Genomic DNA, 20,022 nt, shown 5'->3' with positions numbered 1-20,022 from the left:
ACCATGGAATGGCCTCCTCATTCACTGGACATGAACCCTGTGGAGCATCTTTGGGATGTTGTGGAAAGTTCTGTTCGAACTTTGGATCCTCTGCCCAAGAATGCGATGGTATTACGGACAGCAGTGCAGCAAGCATGGATGGAAATACCTGTGGAATGCTTTTGTGAACTAGTGGACTCGATGCCTCACCATGTGACTGCCTTTATCTGGGCGAAAGATGGGTCTACCCGTTACTAGGTAGGTATCCCATGATTTCTTTCCCCTCAGTGTAATTAGCATTCCGGAAACAAAATGTCAATGATGGGTGGGGGGACATTCTGCAAACAGAAAATAAGAAAGCACAAGGGTTGTCATTGAAATGATAACTCACAAAAACCAAAAAGATAATTATATTTATTTTATGTATCTGTCAAATGTCACCACAGTTTGAGTACAATTTGTATTCATTACTGAAAATGATAAAGCTACACCTCTGTAAACTCCAATTTTTAAAGAAATGCATTGTAATTTAGTATTTTTATTCTCATCTACCTTATTTTTACAAACAATACAAAACTCTTAAGAACATGATTGTACACAAATACAATATTACTTTAATTTATATTATACAAAATCACTTATGTGCACACTTTTTTTTCTTGTAGTTTTCTATAACTTTATATATAGAAATGGTGCAAAAGAATTCACAAAACAATATTTGTTACTGAAAACAGCCATTCATGGAATTTGTTCTTGGCTCATGTCATTATCTAGTGCAACATAGTACAACAAAGACATACAATACTTACACATATACAGAAAATTTTTGAAGTTCTTAATGAACAAACATTACTAACACAGATCAAGAAAAGTAACGTGACAGAAATAAAAATAATTAAAATATCTGGATATTAAACATAACTTTACATAAATGCAATTGCATCCAACTTGAATGCTTCCTTAATTTATTTAAGATTAAATTTTAAGAAAACGCACATGGTAGACCACAAACTGATAAGAACAAAATGTTCCTATTTTATAATAATAATTCTAATAAATAGATCACACAAATAATTAAATTAATATGCTGCCTATTCAGATTGCTTGGGAATAAAATTCAAATGACACTGGTAAAACGGCACTTTAAATAATTTTGTTCATATCTTTAACTAGCTGAAATAAACAGTTATCAAAATATGCTCAATAGGTTTGCACATGTCATCCTTTCTTCTCCTTTCTTATCTACAAAGAACTTGGAAAATTTTATTAATTCTATGAATTCAAAATTTAGTTTACCTTTAGAGTTCTATACACGGGGTTAGTGAAACGCTTTCAGCTTTTTATGTGTATGCCACTTTTATACAACCAAGCCTCATTTATTTATTTTCTCATCCTGTTTCATAGCCATAAGCATAACATGCAAATAAAAGCACAGAAAGCTTTTATGACACATTAAAAAATGTGCCATTAAGAGAGAAATAAAATGAAGTCATTTCAAAAGAAATTTACTTCATTTCAGCATTATTTACATCTATTATTATTATTATTAGCATACAAACAAAGAGGAACACGTGAAGCACCACCTCTGACTATTAAGAGAGCAGGCTAAACACCTGCTAAGTCCTATAAGTTAAAATAACACAGTCAATGATTAAGGAAGATGGGACTAATGAGATGGTCATCTGATGAGGTAGCAAAGTTCTCTCAGAGCTACTTTATCAGTATTAGATGCACATCAACCTCAGGCCACTTGAACAAAACTTCACTTTTCAGGCAGTCTAGTCATGCATGCTATCAAGAAGTTGGTATATTGGGTTGGAAGACAGACTTGCTGCTGCTGAGAGTAACTAGCCACAAAATGCCATTAAATCATGCATGAACTACATACATACAAAGGTTAGAAGAGACCTTTCTTTTTTTCTTTTTTCTTTTCCTTTCCATCCAGCTGGCTGCAAATAGAAAAACTGGATTAATTTGATTTAAATATCAAAAGCTATTATTTGGAAGGCACGAAGCTGCTCTTAAGGAAGAGACCAAAATTTGATGAAAATTATTCACACACTGTTCTTTTTAATTTGCTGTCAACAACAGGCAAACAACAAATTAAAAGCACTACAGTATATAAAACAGGAGGAGCACAAAATAACTTCTCATGATGAATTAAAATTTTTCTATTAATATCACTTAATTATCATGTAATAATTTGCAATACACATACAACAACCTTGGTGTTAGAATGGATCAGGTGCATCCAGCCTATGGGTGGCTCACTCCTTCATATTGGTATGCCCTTGGCTATGTAGGCAACCTTCAGACATCATACATCTTCCAACTTTAAAACTAGTGTGTCACAAAATATGTAGAATTTGATTTTTCGATATTGCTTTCCCATGTTTTATATTCCTCAGAATTTAGCAATATTATTATAACCGTACAATAATAGTTATTAGTATTACGTGATAATGGTGGATTTTTGTATTTAATTATTAAATAAAAAATAAAAAAAAGTAAATGCGAATGTAGATAACAGAAATTAAATTTTACTTAAAAAATGCATAATTAGTGGTAAGGAACTGATCTTGTGGCCTGCAACTCACTTGCCATGACAACTCATGCAGCTGTCAGCATTTTGTTTTGGCCCCTATCCAAAGGAGGTTGGATGTCCCTGGACTAGGATGAATGCTTTGTTTGTTATGTAATTGCTCTGGAATGCCTCTAATGGCAGGGGGAGAAGATATGTTACCCTTATCAGTTGTTAATAAAATGGTTCTGGTACTCTGAAATGCATTATAGCTCATACAAAGAGAGAGAAAGATAAGAAAAGTTCTGGTCCAGCTCCAGTAAAGCACTCATTGTCCTTGTGAAAAAAATTTGAAATGACAGAAAGTGTACCTTATATTCCCAAAAGTAGTAGGCCAACAACCTGTTGTGAGATATCTGAGGAAATATCCCAATCTACTCAAGAAATTGCTTCAATATCTAGTTTAGACAATTGCACACCTGGGATGTTGCCCAATGCCTAGATATAATGCAAAGGATGGTTTAACTAATGAGGCAAGTGTTAAGGTTATATCCATAAAAGATCAAATCTGTTCAGATAATAACTCAGAAAGAAGATACAAGGCGGACAGATTCTTAGTTATTTTTGTTTAAAAATAAGTAAGAATTTATTAAAAAAAAAAGGTTGTAAATGTTGTAAAAAAGGTTGAATAGTGAGAATGACTTAAAAGTTGAACTAACTGAAAACATACCTCAAAAAAGGTACAAAGCGTGTGTTAAAATTAAAGATAAGATTGAAACACATCAATAACTGAAAGAGTGAGTGTTTGAACAAGTTGTCTTCTGCTGATGTAAGATCAAAATCGGATGGTGGAAAGAAATCACGTGGAAAACTTCATTTTGGGAAATCGCATATTTTTTGTATCATTGCAAGTTTGCATTTCGAATTTCTCATACAGAAATGAGAAATTCAGAATGCACTGGAGATGTCAAACAGTATCTAGCATTCAATAAAGAAAAAATTATTAAACTGAAATATTTTAATAGCCAGGATTTCATAAATTTTTAATTTATTGGTTAATTTTATTTTATTTTCCTATTCTCCCTTTAATTTAAAGATGTTAAAATATTGTTGAGTGAATTCTATACCATGTTTTTTTTTCTGTTTTTAGAATTGGCCCCAAATATTTTTATACATAATTCTTTAAATTTTCTTCTATTGCAGCACAGTTGGTTGCTTGAAAGGACTACAGTGCTGCTAAATTGCCAAACTTCTCCACAACTGGAATGCATAGAAGGCAATGTTAGATTTATTTATTCTCCCACATTGGATGTCCTTTTTGTGTTCTTTTAGTCTGGAACTCAGGCATCTGTAGATTGGAGCTGTAGTGGTACCTATGCAGGTATCTTCACAGCTGAAATTTGTTTTATAAATCGGTTCTTTAGGATTGTTGGCCAGATGTTGTAATATCTGTTTCACAGAAGATGATCCTTTGAAAAACACTGATTCCATATTTCCTTGCTTCTTAAGCTGCCTTTTGCTGATGCTAGGTATGTATAGTCTTTTAGCAAATCTTTGTTCCAGTTGTTGTTGTAGGCCTTGATGCTATTCCCTATTGTTTTCTTTATGATATGGAGAGGGAATTCATTATTTAAGGCAAGTTTGGTTATTGCTTTTAATTCTTGTTGGAAGTTTCCCCTTTGCAAATTTAGCAGGCTCTTAAAATAGAGGAGTTCAGTACTCTGATTTTTGTAGAGTGAGGATGGCATGATTTATAATTCAGGACGATGCCTGTATCTGCTGGATTTTTTGTAGACATCCACTTGTATCTTTATGGGTTTTCTGGTAAGCAGGATATCCAGGAAAGGTTGGCTGCCTTTGTTTTCAAATTTATATTTTTAATCTTATCTTGTAAAATTTGTACAATTCCTCTGTCCCATGGATCTAGCATTAGCATTAGTAGAGGCATATGATGCAAGAAAGCAAGCTTATGCAGCATCAGCCAAAAAAAAAAAAAAAAAAAAATCTAGGTGACAATTATTTCATTTATATATATAAAACACTAGAAGTATTATTATTATTATTAGCCATATGGTGCAAGGAAGCCAGAGGCTTATGCTGCACCAGCCAAAAAAAAAATTCCCGAGTTACCCTGAGAGAGAGAGAATCAGAAGTAGAAAGGAATCATCAAGAATATAGGTAATTGTACAAATTACCTATATAATTTTAATTTACTATTTATAATATAATAAAAATTTACTATTTATAGATAATTGGATTTTGTATTAACACATTAATAATTAACTGTTACAATTTGTTTATCTGTCTTTTAGTATAGCCAAGTATGGCCTGATGATGGGTTCTGGGAAGGTTCATGAATTGTTACCTAACTGTATAGTACATTTAGTCAACAGGGTAAATAAACTAACTTAAAAAAAAAAAAAAAAAAACTCATATGGTATACGAGTGGTTATTTAGGGAGAAAATTTTCATGGAAAATCACCACAAAATGTCATTGCCTAACTATATAAAATTTGAAATTAGTGCTGACATCACATTCACAAAACATTCCCCTTAAACAAATAAATTCTGTCCTCAAGTGCCCTTCTGTCAATAAATTAAATATTTATGAAACTCCATTAAAATATTTCAGTTTAATAACTTTTCTCTAATAAATGATACATTAACAATTTACATATCAAATGCATGAGCCCTTACATCAATGCAACAAACACATGATTCCCCAAAATAAAGTTCTCCATGTTGTTCCCATTGCACTCTGTTCTCAAGGCAACAGAAAGCAACTTGTTTAAAACTAATAGTTTCAGTTAAAAATAGCCTCTAACCAATCTTTAATTTCAACAAATAACCTAAAGACCAAGATGACTTCATTTTTTATATGGATGTTTTTAATCATTTTAATTTCTAATTAATTTCTGACTGTTCTAATTCCATTTTAAACCACTGCTACCAGATCTACGAATGGTTTACAGAGGTGTTTTATAAATTTACAAGGTTTTTACCAGTTAGATTTCAAGATTAGATGAAAGCCCAAACTGGCTAAATGAATTATGCTGTGTACAGAAAAGGCTCATGTCTACCTTCAGCACAATCATCAAAAACTGTGCAATACTAGCAGAGAAAAGCAAATTTTTTTCCTAATTAAAAATGGTTCCCACATTAAACATATATAAATGAAGATATGGATATTTTGTTACAAACAGATTTTGCTATATTCTGTATCCCTTAAGGTAATATAAATAGATATCTGCTTGTATAATTTAAATTCATTTGAGGAAGCTATTTCATGCTCACCCTGTGTGCGCACTTGCAATACGTGCGTGCGCGCACACACACACGTGTATATATATATATATATATATATATATATATATATATATATACACACAGGGTGATTCACTACCAGTGCGACAAACTTGCAGGAGGTGTAGGGGGCACAAAGACGAATTGGAATCAGATAGCATTGCAAGGTCCGAAATGCCTTCGTCATGCGGTAGAAGACGTTGAACGGGAGGTCGCATGAACAGCGATCCTGCTGGATGTCAGCATTTGCGAACCGGTTCCCGAGGTAGTAGGATGGACGAGTATTCAAATGTTGAACTGGCCGACATGCACCTTGCATATGGAGCTGCGGACTGTAACGGGCACACCGCTCTGTGCTTGTACCAGGAACGTTTCCTGTACAGGCGTGCTCCTCATCATACGATTTTCACACGTGTGCACAGGTTACGTGAGACTTGTTTCACGAGAGGTACCATGAATTGAGAGCGAACAATGAGGACACCAGACAATGAGGAGAATGTCCTATGTCTTGCAGAAGGCAATCCGAGTACGAGTACTCGAGCGATAGGCCACCGATTGGGTATTTCCCATTCCACTGTATGGAGGATACTGTCAACAAACTAAATGAGTTCATACCATCTGCAACGCGTCCAATCATTGGAGCCTGCAGATTATCCACACCGGAGGACTTTTGCTACTTGGTTTCTTCAACAGAAACGGTTCGGAAATGCTGACTTGCAGCGGGATCGCTGTTCACGCGACCTCCCGTTCAACGTCTTCTACCGCATGACGAAGGCATTTTGGACCCTGCAATGCTATGTGATTCCGATTCGTCTTTATGCCCCCCTACACCTCCTGCAAGTTTGTCGCACTGGTAGTGAATCACCCTGTACACACACACACACACACACACACACTGTTGAAAGTGAGTAACACAGATGAAAGTACCTTAACTTATTACAAATATACAAGATTACCTAATAAGTTATGTGACACAAATTAAATTTAAAATAAATTTTGTATGGATAATCCATGCATATGTATGCACGGGCCCACCAACAACTCCAAACATGAAGCTATCATTCAACGCTCAGTCATTTACTACTGTATCCAATTTTGTGCCATGTCTGTACATGTTGTCTAAGCAAGAATGAATTTTTGCCTACTCTGGCAACATTTCATAAACATGGACCTACTACCATTATGTGTGAATGGAATAATAATTTTAACTCTAATATGCACGTGTCTGTGTTACATTCATTCTGATCTCTGAATGGCAAGGAAAGAAGAAAATCACTGTATGTGTATTTTGCAAGTAGTAGTTGAGCTTTGGTATATTAGGGCCTTTTTTTTTAAAGTAGCAGTAAGAAGTTATAATTATCTCTAAATGCTTCAGAATGGTGTGCTTGGCTTGAGAATGCACTATAAAAATTGGTGAACTCTAATTTTTATGTGACAATAGTCCACCCTATTTTGCAGTTGCCATACACCAGTATGTGATAATGTGTATGATGGCAGTAGGGCCAGATTTAGACATGACGATGCTTTAAACCAGACAAAACATATGAAGAGCCCCAAGATATATAATCATAAATTTTTATTCTCACAAAAGGAAACAGTGAAGCCATGGCTTATGCTTAAATTCAGAACTCACTGATAAAGTGATCAGAAAATACAATTCTGTTGAAATGCCACTACAGTTACTGAACTCACAATGATGGACTTTTCTTGAGGTTATGGATTCAATTTTAAGTTTTGAAAAATTTAAGTTTTTTTAGAGAAGACATTTCACAAAATTGATAGTGCTAATGATCTTTGTGCAAGCACTCTGCAAAGATTTTGATAATTTTGATTTTATACTGTAGTTATGGCATGGATTTGTTAAGGGGCAGTCTTATCTGACCAATCTGAATGGATACTATGCATTGAAGTACTGAAGGAATACAGTTCAAACAACTGAAATAAGTTACTAGGTTAATAAAAAGAAAAATGTACTATCAAATAGTCTGAAGGGACCTTTGGATGCAGGTGTATGCAGGCTATTCCAGAATTCAGGGAATGAATGCAGGAGCACATTCTACACCTAAAAATAATAATAAGAAAAAAAGTTCTCATAAACCTAGATCTCAAAAGTCTTCATTTCTGAGATATTAAACATTAATCAAAGGTTACAAAAGTGTGTAAAACAGCAAAACATTTTTATGTCATGAAAATATGACTGTATAAAATGGGTTTTAAACACTAGAAAACTCACATAACAACACATGTGGTAGATAAACACAGGAATAGTGTTGTCTACTTCATGAATCATATAATAGTTTTTTGATAATTTTCTAGTCTCTTATAGAAGGGAGATTTTTTTTAAGGCTGTTAATGTTTGAATCATTAGCTTGCATAAATGAAAAAAAAAAAACAAAACAAACAAATAGCAAGCATAAAGGGATTATTGAGCCTGGATATTCACGAAGACAAGGAAAATACAGTAAAAGAATCTTCCCCACCATATGCAACTGCTGGAAATTCAGTGGCTGAATTTAAATGTGGTAGAACTAGTACTGAAGCTGTATACCGCAGTGGACTTCCATTAACAGCAAAAACTCTAGAAAACATTAATAAAGTTCATAACATGGTGATGGATGATCAGCAAGTAACTGTTGAGAAATAGTAGAGACTACAGGCATTTCAACTGAATGGGTGAAAAACATTCTGTCAAATGAATTATGCATGATAAAAGGTTTCTGCACGTGGGTCCCCACCTTTTCATACCTGATCAGACATGTCTTTGATTCTAAAACATCAAAGCAACATTTTACTCGTTATTAAGCAGATCCTGTAAACATTTTGGCCAGATACATAAGTATGGATGAAACATGGATTCGTCACTACCAACCAAACTTAAAACTACAATAAAAACAATGGAAGCATGCTGATTCTTCACCACCAAAGGTGGTCAAGTCAATGCCCACACAAAATAGATTACTTTTTGTGGGATGATGTGAAATACATGTTTTAGTTAGCATGTATTACCACACAAAATGAACCGAGAATCTCATTTTGCAAAGCTACTGAAACCATTAGCAATAATCCTGAAATGATAAGACATGCCAGGGAATCATGGATTGTCACAATGATTACTGCACTGAAAAAAACGGAGACCAAGCTGCATTAGACATTTTTCTTTTAGAGGTATATTTCAATTTCATGTATTTTACATTTATAATTAATGTTTAATATTTCAGAAATGAGAACTTCTGAGACATAGCTGTATATGAAAATTTTTTAGTTGTAGAATATGCTTGTATACCGTTAAATTTTATTAGAATAATATTCTAATAATGATGATGCCAAAATGATGCACGAAAGCAAGCCGCAATCATCAGCAATAAAAAAAAAGCCTTCACCACTTTGTTTGCCTTCACTTCTAATAAGATGTCTAATATTTTCCAAATATTGTACTAATAAAGCCAAATGACACAAGAAAATGGGCTTTTTCTGCATCAGTAAAAAAACAACAACAACAAAAAAAAACCCCCACCAGGTGGAAGTTTATTCTGCTTTCCAATTCTGCTTTTAATGAAGATCCAGTTCTCTCTAGGTGAAGATCCACTCTTCTGTTATTCCCTGAGATTTTATATTTGTACCCTACAGTTCTTGTCTCACCTACAAGAGAGAACAGACCTTCCGCATTTATTTTACTTAACCCTTTTAGCATTTCATACAACTCAACCAGATCTCCCCAAGATTCAAATTCCCATTATTTCTTGTTTATTCAGACTACTTGCTTCACAACACCAGGTGGAAGTTTATTCTGCCATTCAATTACAGCTTGGCTTAAAGAAAAATTTCACAGATCCACCTTGCATTTGTGTTTACCCAATTTATATCTCCTTGTGTGTGTGTGTGTGTTTTCTCAGAAAAACTAAGGACACCACAAGCATTTAGCACCTCAATCCATTTAAAGCCTTAAATTTGTTGCTCTTCCCTGCAGCTATCCAAAAAGATTCACATTATTCTTAAAAATAAGGCTTCCAAACCTGTATGCAGTACACAAGATGCAGCCTAATCATTCCTTTAATGGGATAATCATCTCCTTGTCACTGCTGACAAAAATACTGATATATCATTAATAGAAGCCCATGAGTTGTCTTAATAGCCACTCTGCACCCTCAGAGAATTTCATGTCATACAGTACAGTATCCCTAAATCTTTTTCATTCTCCACTATTATGAGTGTGATACTATTTGATTGGTATGACATTCTGGAATTACTGTTAACTGAAGCACCTTGCATTTATTAATGTTAAACTCAATTGCCATTTTTCAGCCCATCTGCCTAATTTATCTAGGCCTTGTTGGAGTAGTACACCCTGATTACTGTCATTAACTTTCCAACCTTTGTATCTTCTACAAACTTAGAACAATAAACTGGATATGCTTTCATCAATATCATTCATAAATACCGAAACCAGTGAGGGGAGCCCACTGAACCCTAAGGGAATCTACTATTAACATTGTTCAAGAAGAGCAGTGTCCATTTATATGAGAAGCAGTCAATAACCATTTACCCTCACCTAGAAATATCTGAGTTAGGGATTTGATATTGTGTGTGTGAGCATGCGCACACATGTTTACTAAGTCTCATAAATTAATCTATATATATATATATATTTTTTTTTTTTTTTTTTTCTCCCTAGGTCCATTTAGTTACTAATCTAGACCCATGAATACATCAAGAGGTGGTGGGCTGGAAAAGGTTGAGGTCCAATCTGTTATACAATTTCTTCATTTGCAGAAGCAAAACAAATCCACGATTTGATTTGCTTCTCTGCCCTTTCTCATCATATGAGATCAAAAAATTGGAAAAGGCAGTTTATCTGTGGGCAAAGCAGTGTGTATGATAACCAAAGAGAAGGAAGACCTATCTTAGCTACAGATCCTGCCATTGTGGCTTAAGTAGAACAGACAGTTGTTGAAGAGCGAAATGTTACAGCAAATAAACTGAACATTAGCCACGAGTCTGTTTGCACCACAATTCATGAGTTCATGCACAGGAACAACGTCCCTGCACACATATTTCCTGAAAATTATAATCTACAGAAATTCAAGTCTAATGACAACAAGTATCTTCTTTCAACCTTCAATCCATGCATGGTACTAAGTAATACAGGTATACTGTAGGTTCTAATATCTTTCGTGTTTGGGATATCCATAAAGAAGAAAAACAATTCTGAATTACTTCTTTAATCACTCACTTGATTATTTTCCTTGGCATGCTTATAAGTCTATAATTACACACTTTGTTCTTTGATTCCCCTTTGTGAATGGGTAAGATAATTGCACTTCTCCAGTCTATACACACCTCCCCTGAATCTAAGGATAGTCTCACAATTATGGCTAAGGGTTTGCTTGACTATTTTTCTTCTTTTAATGTAATTGGCTAGATTCCATCAGCCCCCAGGTGCTTTATTTACTTTTAGCTTTATATTTGCCTTCCTCTTTTCTGTCAGTTATCATTTAATTCTCAGTTAGAATAAGATATACTCCTGGTATCTCTATCCCTAAAAACGTCTTTAAGTGTGAGTGTCGATGCAGAATACTTTTTCGGTTTGTCAGCAACCTGAACTGGATCATCAACAATTATGCCATTTATATCCAGGACCAATGTGGTTCATCCCTTTCCTTCTAGTGAAAACATAAGCAAATATGTACTTTCACACCTAATCACTTTAGTTACTTGATTGCAAATTAGTTCTAGAGCAAACATAAGCACAGAATTCTCAGAAATCTACTTTTGCAAATTAGTTTACACTTGCTATGCAGGTGACCAAGAGGCCTGTAGGATTCTTGTGCTCCCTGATAATTTAAAATCATCATACACATTTTTTTTTTTTTCTGCCACTAGTCTCATCAGTACATCTGACATCCATTTAGCTTTAAATCTTGAACAATATCTCTTAGTTGGTATAACAAGCTTAGCAGCTTCTACAATTACTTCTCTGGACACTTCCCCTTTTAGCATTTGCATCTAACAACATCTATCAATTGAAAAGTTACACTGAAAAGAACTCAAAAATTGTATAAGACCATTGTAGTTTGTAAAAGCAAAATTTCTTCCTTTACCCTTGAAAATAATTGCTTATTTAAATAAATATATCCACACCAGTACATTATGATTACTGCAATCAGCAGTTCCTTTGCCTGAAGATTCTAAATGTACGAAGTTAATGCAGATAATCAGAAAAAAAATACTTCTTTCTCTTTTTGCTTCTCTAACATGCTAGTATAGGAAACAGTAATCCAGCAAATATATGTTAAAATGTTCTACTACTGAATAAGTGGAAAACACACAAGTTCACTCAAAAACTGGAAAGTTAAAATCCCCCATTATATGACATTCTGATTTACTGGGCCATCATATTTGTCTGTAGAGCTGTTCATTATACTCATCACAGTCATTTGGTTTATAACATACTCCAACTCTCAATTTTGTTTTCTCAGTACTTATGTCTCAAACTGACTCAGTATCTACACTGTTCACCTATGTGAACTGGGTACAACACTTTGATTCTATGTACTTCTGAACCAAGAGCATTACCCCCCCCCACCATCTATCCTGCACTGATTGGCTTCTACCATGTATGGTATTTTTAACTTACACACAGCATTAGTCTTTTCACTATTGAAAAATAAATAAATAATAATGTCTTTTCTGTACACACTGCTCCATGTATTCAAATTTTGCATATCTAATGTCTTTAAAGCACACACAAAAAAAATTAATATATTGAAGTATGAATACTTTTGTACACCACATTAACATAACTCTCCTGTTTTTACACTAGGTAGGACCAATTTTAGATATCCTGCTGAGAAAATATATACATTTACTTATGCGTTAATGTGATAACTTTTGTGCCACATCCAGAAATAATTATGAACAGAATAGAATGTACGAAGAAAACCAGAATACTGTAAATGCAAATAAATGCACGCATCAGGATATACTGAGAAAGATAATATTCCTCATGTTCCCTTTCTTTTGGAAATAGATTTAGACAAAACAAAAGTTAAATGATAGCTGGATTTAGAAATATCAAAATCAAGTTAAAATAAGAAGAAATTAATATTTAAAAGTGTGTACATACAAAGTTTTCATTTTTAGGAATCTTCAAAATGCAATAAATACTCCTATTGAAAACTCACTACAGGGAGCTCACACAGGAAAGGGTTAATGACAAATTTCTGACTAAAGTGATTACTTATTTATATTCCTTAATATACGTGTGTGGATGATTAGATGAAGATGCTTCTGAATGGTTGAAAGGATAGCATAAATTAGATAACTCATATCAATTGCAAGTAAAGAACAAGCATGTAACATTACTTTCATATAATATTTACTACAAATAAAATTTCTGAAAACTTCCCTAAATAAATATGGGGTTCTAAAATCTAAACAATCAAACAATATGACATTCTCAAGGGAGGGAAAAAAATATATACACTGCCGCCTAAAAGAATGGAATCACAGTACAACAACAGTTTTTGTTAAATTTTTTGAAATTAGTTATGACAGTGTAAAGGTTTAATATAAAAAACCAACACACTACAAAGTACTTTAAGATTTTTTATTAAGCACTAAAAAATTTCCAGGGAAAAAAATTGAAATGATTAATATTAATACTGATTTTTATTCAAAATATCCTCCACAAGATTTTATCACTGCCTTAGACAAATGTGGTATTCTGGTGATTTATTTTATAATAGTCTTAACTAACATTATTCTAAGCAATCTGCAAGGTTCCCATAAATTTTGTAAAGATGGGCACACTTCATGGACTTGATGGTCTAGATGATCCCATAAAAGCTCTACTGGATTTAAGTCAGACAACTGGGTGGCCACACCATAATTTGCATATCTCCTCCTGTTGTTTAGTTGCTAGAAAGTCCCTGCACAGCTCAGAGCTGTGCTACTGGTCACTGTCTTGTCGTAATATGAAATTTCTTCCACAAAGTCTAAGTCCAGAGGATATTGCATTATGTTCAAAAATGTTTTTGTTAGTCTTCTTTTCTTGAAATTCCTTCATTTCTGAAGGTCACCCACTCCAGAAAAACAGAAGCAACCCCAGATCATGATGGAACCACCACCATGCTTGACTGTAGGAACTAAACCATGTGGCATCATTTTTCCTTCGGTTGACTGTCTCATATAAACTCTATGCTTGGATTCAAAAATTTCAAATTTGGATTCATCCGTCAACAGTACATATTTCTACTCTTCAATCATCCAATGTTGATAGCTCTTAATCCAAGCCAACCATTTCTTTTGATTTTCTGGTTTTAATAAAGATTTTTGAAACACTACACGACCATGAAGTCTTGCTTTTACAGTGGATGTAGACATGGGAATTTCTGTTCCTATTGAACTCAGCTCAGATTTCAGGTACAGTAAGTCATCGACTGCATTTAGAAATCAGTGTTATGGTCTTATCTTGTGCTTATGTTGATTTAGGCATGGTCGTCTTGATCATAGTTGGTCCTTTAAACTGTTAGTCTTGTCGAATGGTAGTTTGCACTCCTTTAAATGAAACGCCTAGTTTTTTTGACAATACTTATCATGGAATGACTTTCTTCACAGAGAAGTATGGAGTGGCGAATTTTGAACATAGCCAAAAGAGACTGAAAAACATGCATGGATTCACCAACAAACCAAGGTCTATGACATCACTGAAAGAACAAAAAGTGCTTAAAATGGAAATGGGCAGGCCACATATCAAGAAGAAATGATGACAGATGGACCAAACGAATTTTGGAATGGGTACCACTTGACTGTAAACGGCCAAGAAAAAGACCAAAGCTGACGTGGATTGAATAAATTGTGAAATTCACTGGTATTCAGTGGCAACAAGACCACCATTGATGGAAGCTTGCTGAGGAGGAGGCCTTCATCCTGCAGTGGATTGACAATGGCTGAAGAAGATGATGATGGTGGTTTTCTTTATAAAGAATTATAATAGCACTTCTTTTTTCAACGCTCATTTCTTTATTTCTTGCCATGTTTATCATGAAACAACACTTTCACCAAACACTCTTTCTGAATGATGGGTGTTCGATTTTATAAATTACAACTCTCAATTTATAGTACTGCAAAACACTCCAGAATCATTTACAATTTTTTATAATATTGAAACAATACTCCCACTTTCTAGAATATTCTAGAAATTTCTTAAATATTATTTCAGTTTTTGATTTTTATACATAACAGAAAATAAATAAAAGTGAAACATGATTGCAAACATTTAGATGTGTGTGCATATTATATGAGGTACATAGTTTGTTTTTTTGCTTAAGAGTTTTATGGCACATTAGCAAGGTACATAGTATGGTGTTAATTATTAATATTAGTATATGGTATTTATGGGCTAGTGCCATTGTTATGGCAATATATACATTATGACCATACAGTATACTAATGTAATATTTCTTAGCATATATGTATTAGTATTAGGTAAAAGAGTAGTAAAAAGAGGAAAACATACTTAGATAAATCTGTGGAGAACATAATAAGCAAAATATGTTAGATTGTTAAAGAATACATAAGATATTAAATAAAAAATAAATAAATAAATAAAAATTAAAAAAAAAAAACCCTCAGACTTCTACACAGTCGACACTTTTTCTTTTCTTTTTCTTTTTAAATAAAATGTATAAAAGTCATATATTTTACATAACCTTAAAACTCTATTAAAATTGGTATTGCCATACTGCATTCTAATCATCATAGAAACAGAGAACCCCTTATCATTGTTTCCCCCCCTTTCAATTTAGGTGGTTGACCCCAGTAGAAGTCACCCAAATTGTAGGTACAGTAAGACCCTGTATCCACGGGGGATACATTCCAAGACCTACCGTGGATGGCTGAAACCACGGATATAAGTGAACAAGTGCTGATCCCATATATAACATGATTTTCTTTACATGCACATATATAATAAAGTTTAATTTATAAATTAAACACACAGTAAGACATTACCAACATTAAATACGGTAATAAAAAAGTACAGCAGACTCTCGATTTACCGGGAAGTGGATTAACCGGGACATTCAAGACTCCAAATAAAAAATTTAAAAAATAATAAAAAAAAAATCAAACAGAAATCATAAAATTCAAGTAAAAACTAGAATTGGCATAAAAAGATATTTTGCAAGTCGTAAATAAGCGACAAGAACTGGCGTTAAGTTGTCATTGGGAGATTATTGTACCTATTATCATGCAACCCCCGCTCTGCCTACCACTCAAAAAAAAAAAAAAAAAAAAAAAAAAAACAAACCCCAAATGTTTAGTTTTCTTTAGTGCATCACATCAATTGTTGTGTTCCGTCGCACCGCAAAATGACAAATTTTGTTTCTTTATTTATGTCAGGGATGTTGGGAATTTTTTGTTTGTTTAGAAATCACAAAAATGACGGACAAACACAAGATTTGTGCTTTCAAATTAAACAAAAACTTGAAATTATTCAAAAATTTGAAAACAGTGCATCCGTTAAACCTCTACAGAACCATTATAATGTTGGTGACCAAACCATATGCGACATTGTAAAAAATAAAGGGAAGCATCGTATTGGACATGCGAGTAGTACACATTAAGTTTTTTCGTTTTTTTCCCTGTGGTTAACTGAATAAGCGGATACGGTGGCACAACTGTATATATTCTAACAAATAATAATAATAATATATATATATATATTTTTTTTTACAAAAATAAAGTTTAAAACTTTCAAAATTCATCCAAAACAGTACGCAAGACTTAATGATTGCTTTCATAACAACTTAAGAGCAATATTACTACAGTTAACATGCAACATTAGGACTAAACCATAATAAAAAAAAAAGAGAAAAAAAAAAAAAAAAAAAGAGCTATTAAGCAAGTCTTTATTAACATGTCATTCAGCACATTCATGCAACTTTTCAACAGCAGGTACTTTGCATTAAAAAAAAAAAAAATGTTCCCAGTACAACAGTCGTCCATATTTAAGATTTCTCATATTTTCTGATTAAGTGCAACTTCTCATAGATAAGGATAGATGCAGATGTTCAGAGATTTTTCTAAGGATGGAGCAGTGAAACAATGATATATGTAGTTATAAAGTACATGAAATATAAGGCACACCTATATAAACCTGTATTCAGTTTTACAAAAAAACAAAAAAACAAAAAAAAAAAAAGGTTGAGAACAATATTATATAGAGCAAATACATAGTACTGTATTTGCTCCAGTTTACTCAGGCTTTAAAGGATCCTTTAATAGAGCCCACCACCTCCCTGATCTGCCACTGCTCCTTGATCATATATTACTATTCATATAGGTATATGGTACTCTAAATAGTATTTATAATCAAAATTAATTAATACTTTTTTTTAAGTAACAAATTTTATGGAATCTTTCATACGAATTTAGAAGAAACCCGTCTATAATTATTAAATTAGTACTGAAAACTAACAAGCAAAGCTCAAATTCTACTGTTAACATTATCATCTATAATGTAATATTTTTGAACACCAGGAGGAAAACAGTGCAAAGAACGCTACAGTGATAATTCCTGGAGTTGAGCTATTTCAATCTAATAACAATAATTAATAACCATTAATAAGATATACAGTAATCCCTCCATATTTTCAGAATTTATTTTACATTTGTGGTTTCACCTATTCACTAGCTTCTCTATATTTCCTCCAGCTGCAGTTCAACATACATGCATTGCAATATAATGAACAGGTAGTGCAAGCATGCTGTACACTGTGCATATGATCAACTGTATGCCAGCATCATTCAATAAGATGTTGTTGTTATTTGGTTTTTAGGAGCATTAGCAACTAAGGCTGTATTGCTCCGGGGATCAGCAATGGTCATTCCTTGACCTTTCCGCATCCTCCGTATTTGGTGGTCACGGGCTTGAACACCGGTTTAATCAAGAAGCGTGTGCTACGCACTGCTGCTCCTGCCCACGGAGGTGCCATGCAATAAGAGATGAGAAAACTAGTTCCTCAGACATTTAAAGAGGAGCGTATGTTTCTTGGGCTTGGTGGCACTACAGGTTTCCCTGCATATTCACCACGTAGCACTGTGCAGTGGAAAAACTCTGCCTAACAAGTCACACATGAGGGGGGCATTTGTGTCATGTCATGTCAGCTATTTGGCTGCCATGAAGCTGCTGGACAAACTTCCACAAACTAGTTAAACACGAAACACAAGGGTAGCAATAGCCAACTATTACATATATGGAACTAATGGGAAAATTGTTTCCACATTATTGGTTTAGTCCAAAAACATCATGAGGTTGTTTGAAGTGTAATATAAACAGAAACTGGTTTTATTTACAAAGAAACTCTCAGTTTGCACTTCATTTTTTTCATAAACTCTCTACTAATTGGTGTGTGTGCACACAGACATGTGCATGTGTTTTATTTCATGGCAATAAAGGAATATATATATATGTGTGAATAGAGTAAACTTCTATTATAGCACTTTTGAAGGACCAGCTAAAAGAGCAGTATAATGCTTCCCCTTTTCTGGTGACTACTTTTCAATATTTTTGGCACCTTCAACCACTCTTTTCATGTTGCTAAAAAGAATGAAAATTTTTAAAAAAGATTGTATTAAATTAAACTAAATACATCTGACTATTAGTGTATAAACGTGATAGATGTAGTATTATCACAATAATGCTTATTAATGAAATTTACTGATGTGCCATCTTGAACACACACAAAAAGACACTGATTACTGTATCAATGAGGAAAGTGAAACGAACAATGTTGAATTAAAAAAAAAAAAAAAAAAAAAAAAAGAGGAAGAAATGCAAATACACTGATAAATTGGGAAGATGCTGGGTTGTCAACAGTGGTCGTTCTACAATCTAAGGTTCAACTTAAATATAAAATAAATGCCACTTGCACTAGGAATGATTTCTATGAAGTAAAACACCTGCATCATTCCTAGACCTTCATCTCTATCATCCCTTCACCAAAACTCAAAAGGAAGGAGGGTTATAGCTGGATGTATTTCTTCTTGGTACCTTAAAAAAAGCATTTAAGCTTTTTTTTAAGCAGGAATGCATTTTAAATGGGAATGCTATAGACATTGAAAAAAAAATTACATAGTACCTTAGAAAATAAAAAAATATTAAAAATGGGGTAGTGGCTATAAGTGGGAGTGTTACCATGTATTGTGTTATAATGTGAGTTTACTGTGTGTGTGTGTGTGTGTGTGTGATATTAAAATATCAAGCAGGTAATTGGTTTTAATTGTGAATCCAATTACCTGCTATTAAAACTATTAATTGTAATGATTTTTTATATTAACTACATAAGAATTTCTAGTACATAAGAATTTCAACAGAATATGTACCTATCTTGTAAAATTCCTATGGATTTAAGTTTAGATCTAGTAACCATAAATGCTTGTTTTGGTTTCAACTTCAATTGCATCACTGTGTATTGTAAATGAGGTAGGCAGGAAAAACTTTTTTTGGATAAAATTATAAAATAAAGTTATTAAAGTTCATTAATTTCAATTATTTCTTGATTTTTATCTGGGGGAAAAAAAAACGAATTCTGTATGCAATAAAACATGTACCTAATCGTTCCGTTGATAACATGGTGCCTGATATGTGCTGCATTTTTATCTATAATTATTTTTAATTTGTAAATATTATATATATATATATATATATATATATATATATATTCACTAATAAGAAATTAGTGAATACAGAATTAAATGTTTATAAAAATGAATATATGGAGGGAGAATACAATCAGCAGGCATGCAGTTTACAGTTGACTCAATAGAGGAACAAAAGGAAAAAGAACAAACAAAAGAAAAGAAAAGTAGTAAAAGAACTCACTGATTCCAATGTGAAACAAACAATGCAAAGGAGATAATTGGAGTATAAAAGACAAAGGCAATAGAGACCTAAAGCAGCAAAAAATGGCAAATACCATTACAATAACACTGGTTAATTTACTGCATATACACATGACTCATATGCACTAGTTTATGTCTTTCAATTTTCCCCAATTTTCCCATTGTCTGAGACTTTTGCCCCAAATTTTTATTATGTGGAAACTATACAATTTGTAAAAATATGTCTAGTTAAATGTGGCAACAGGAGTTTATCAAATGCCTTAACAAAATAAGAGAGAATATAAATTAGATGAAAGTTAGATGGACTAGTTGGA

At 33.3% G+C, this 20,022-nt stretch overlaps 1 protein-coding gene across 3 annotated transcripts in view; it reads right to left on the bottom strand.

Moving 5' to 3' along the window:
• Nucleotides 1–980: 980 nt before the first annotated feature.
• Nucleotides 981–20,022, bottom strand: part of LOC150078920 (septin-7-like) — a 510,661-nt gene continuing 491,619 nt past the window's right edge. For all 3 annotated transcript variants that reach the window (XM_090382840.1, XM_090382838.1, XM_090382839.1), the window contains one exon: nt 981–1,928. In XM_090382840.1, the coding sequence (XP_090238966.1) occupies nt 1,877–1,928 (52 nt within the window). In that variant the 3' untranslated portion in view covers nt 981–1,876. The remainder of the gene's footprint in view (nt 1,929–20,022) is intronic.

The sequence above is a fragment of the Mastigoproctus giganteus genome, chromosome 10, assembly GCF_048544385.1.
Source record: "Mastigoproctus giganteus isolate SK-2022 chromosome 10, ASM4854438v1, whole genome shotgun sequence".
NCBI classification, from domain to species: Eukaryota; Metazoa; Arthropoda; class Arachnida; order Uropygi; family Thelyphonidae; genus Mastigoproctus; species Mastigoproctus giganteus.
The sequence above is the reverse complement of the archived record's forward strand: the minus strand, read 5'-3'. Positions and strand labels throughout refer to the sequence as shown.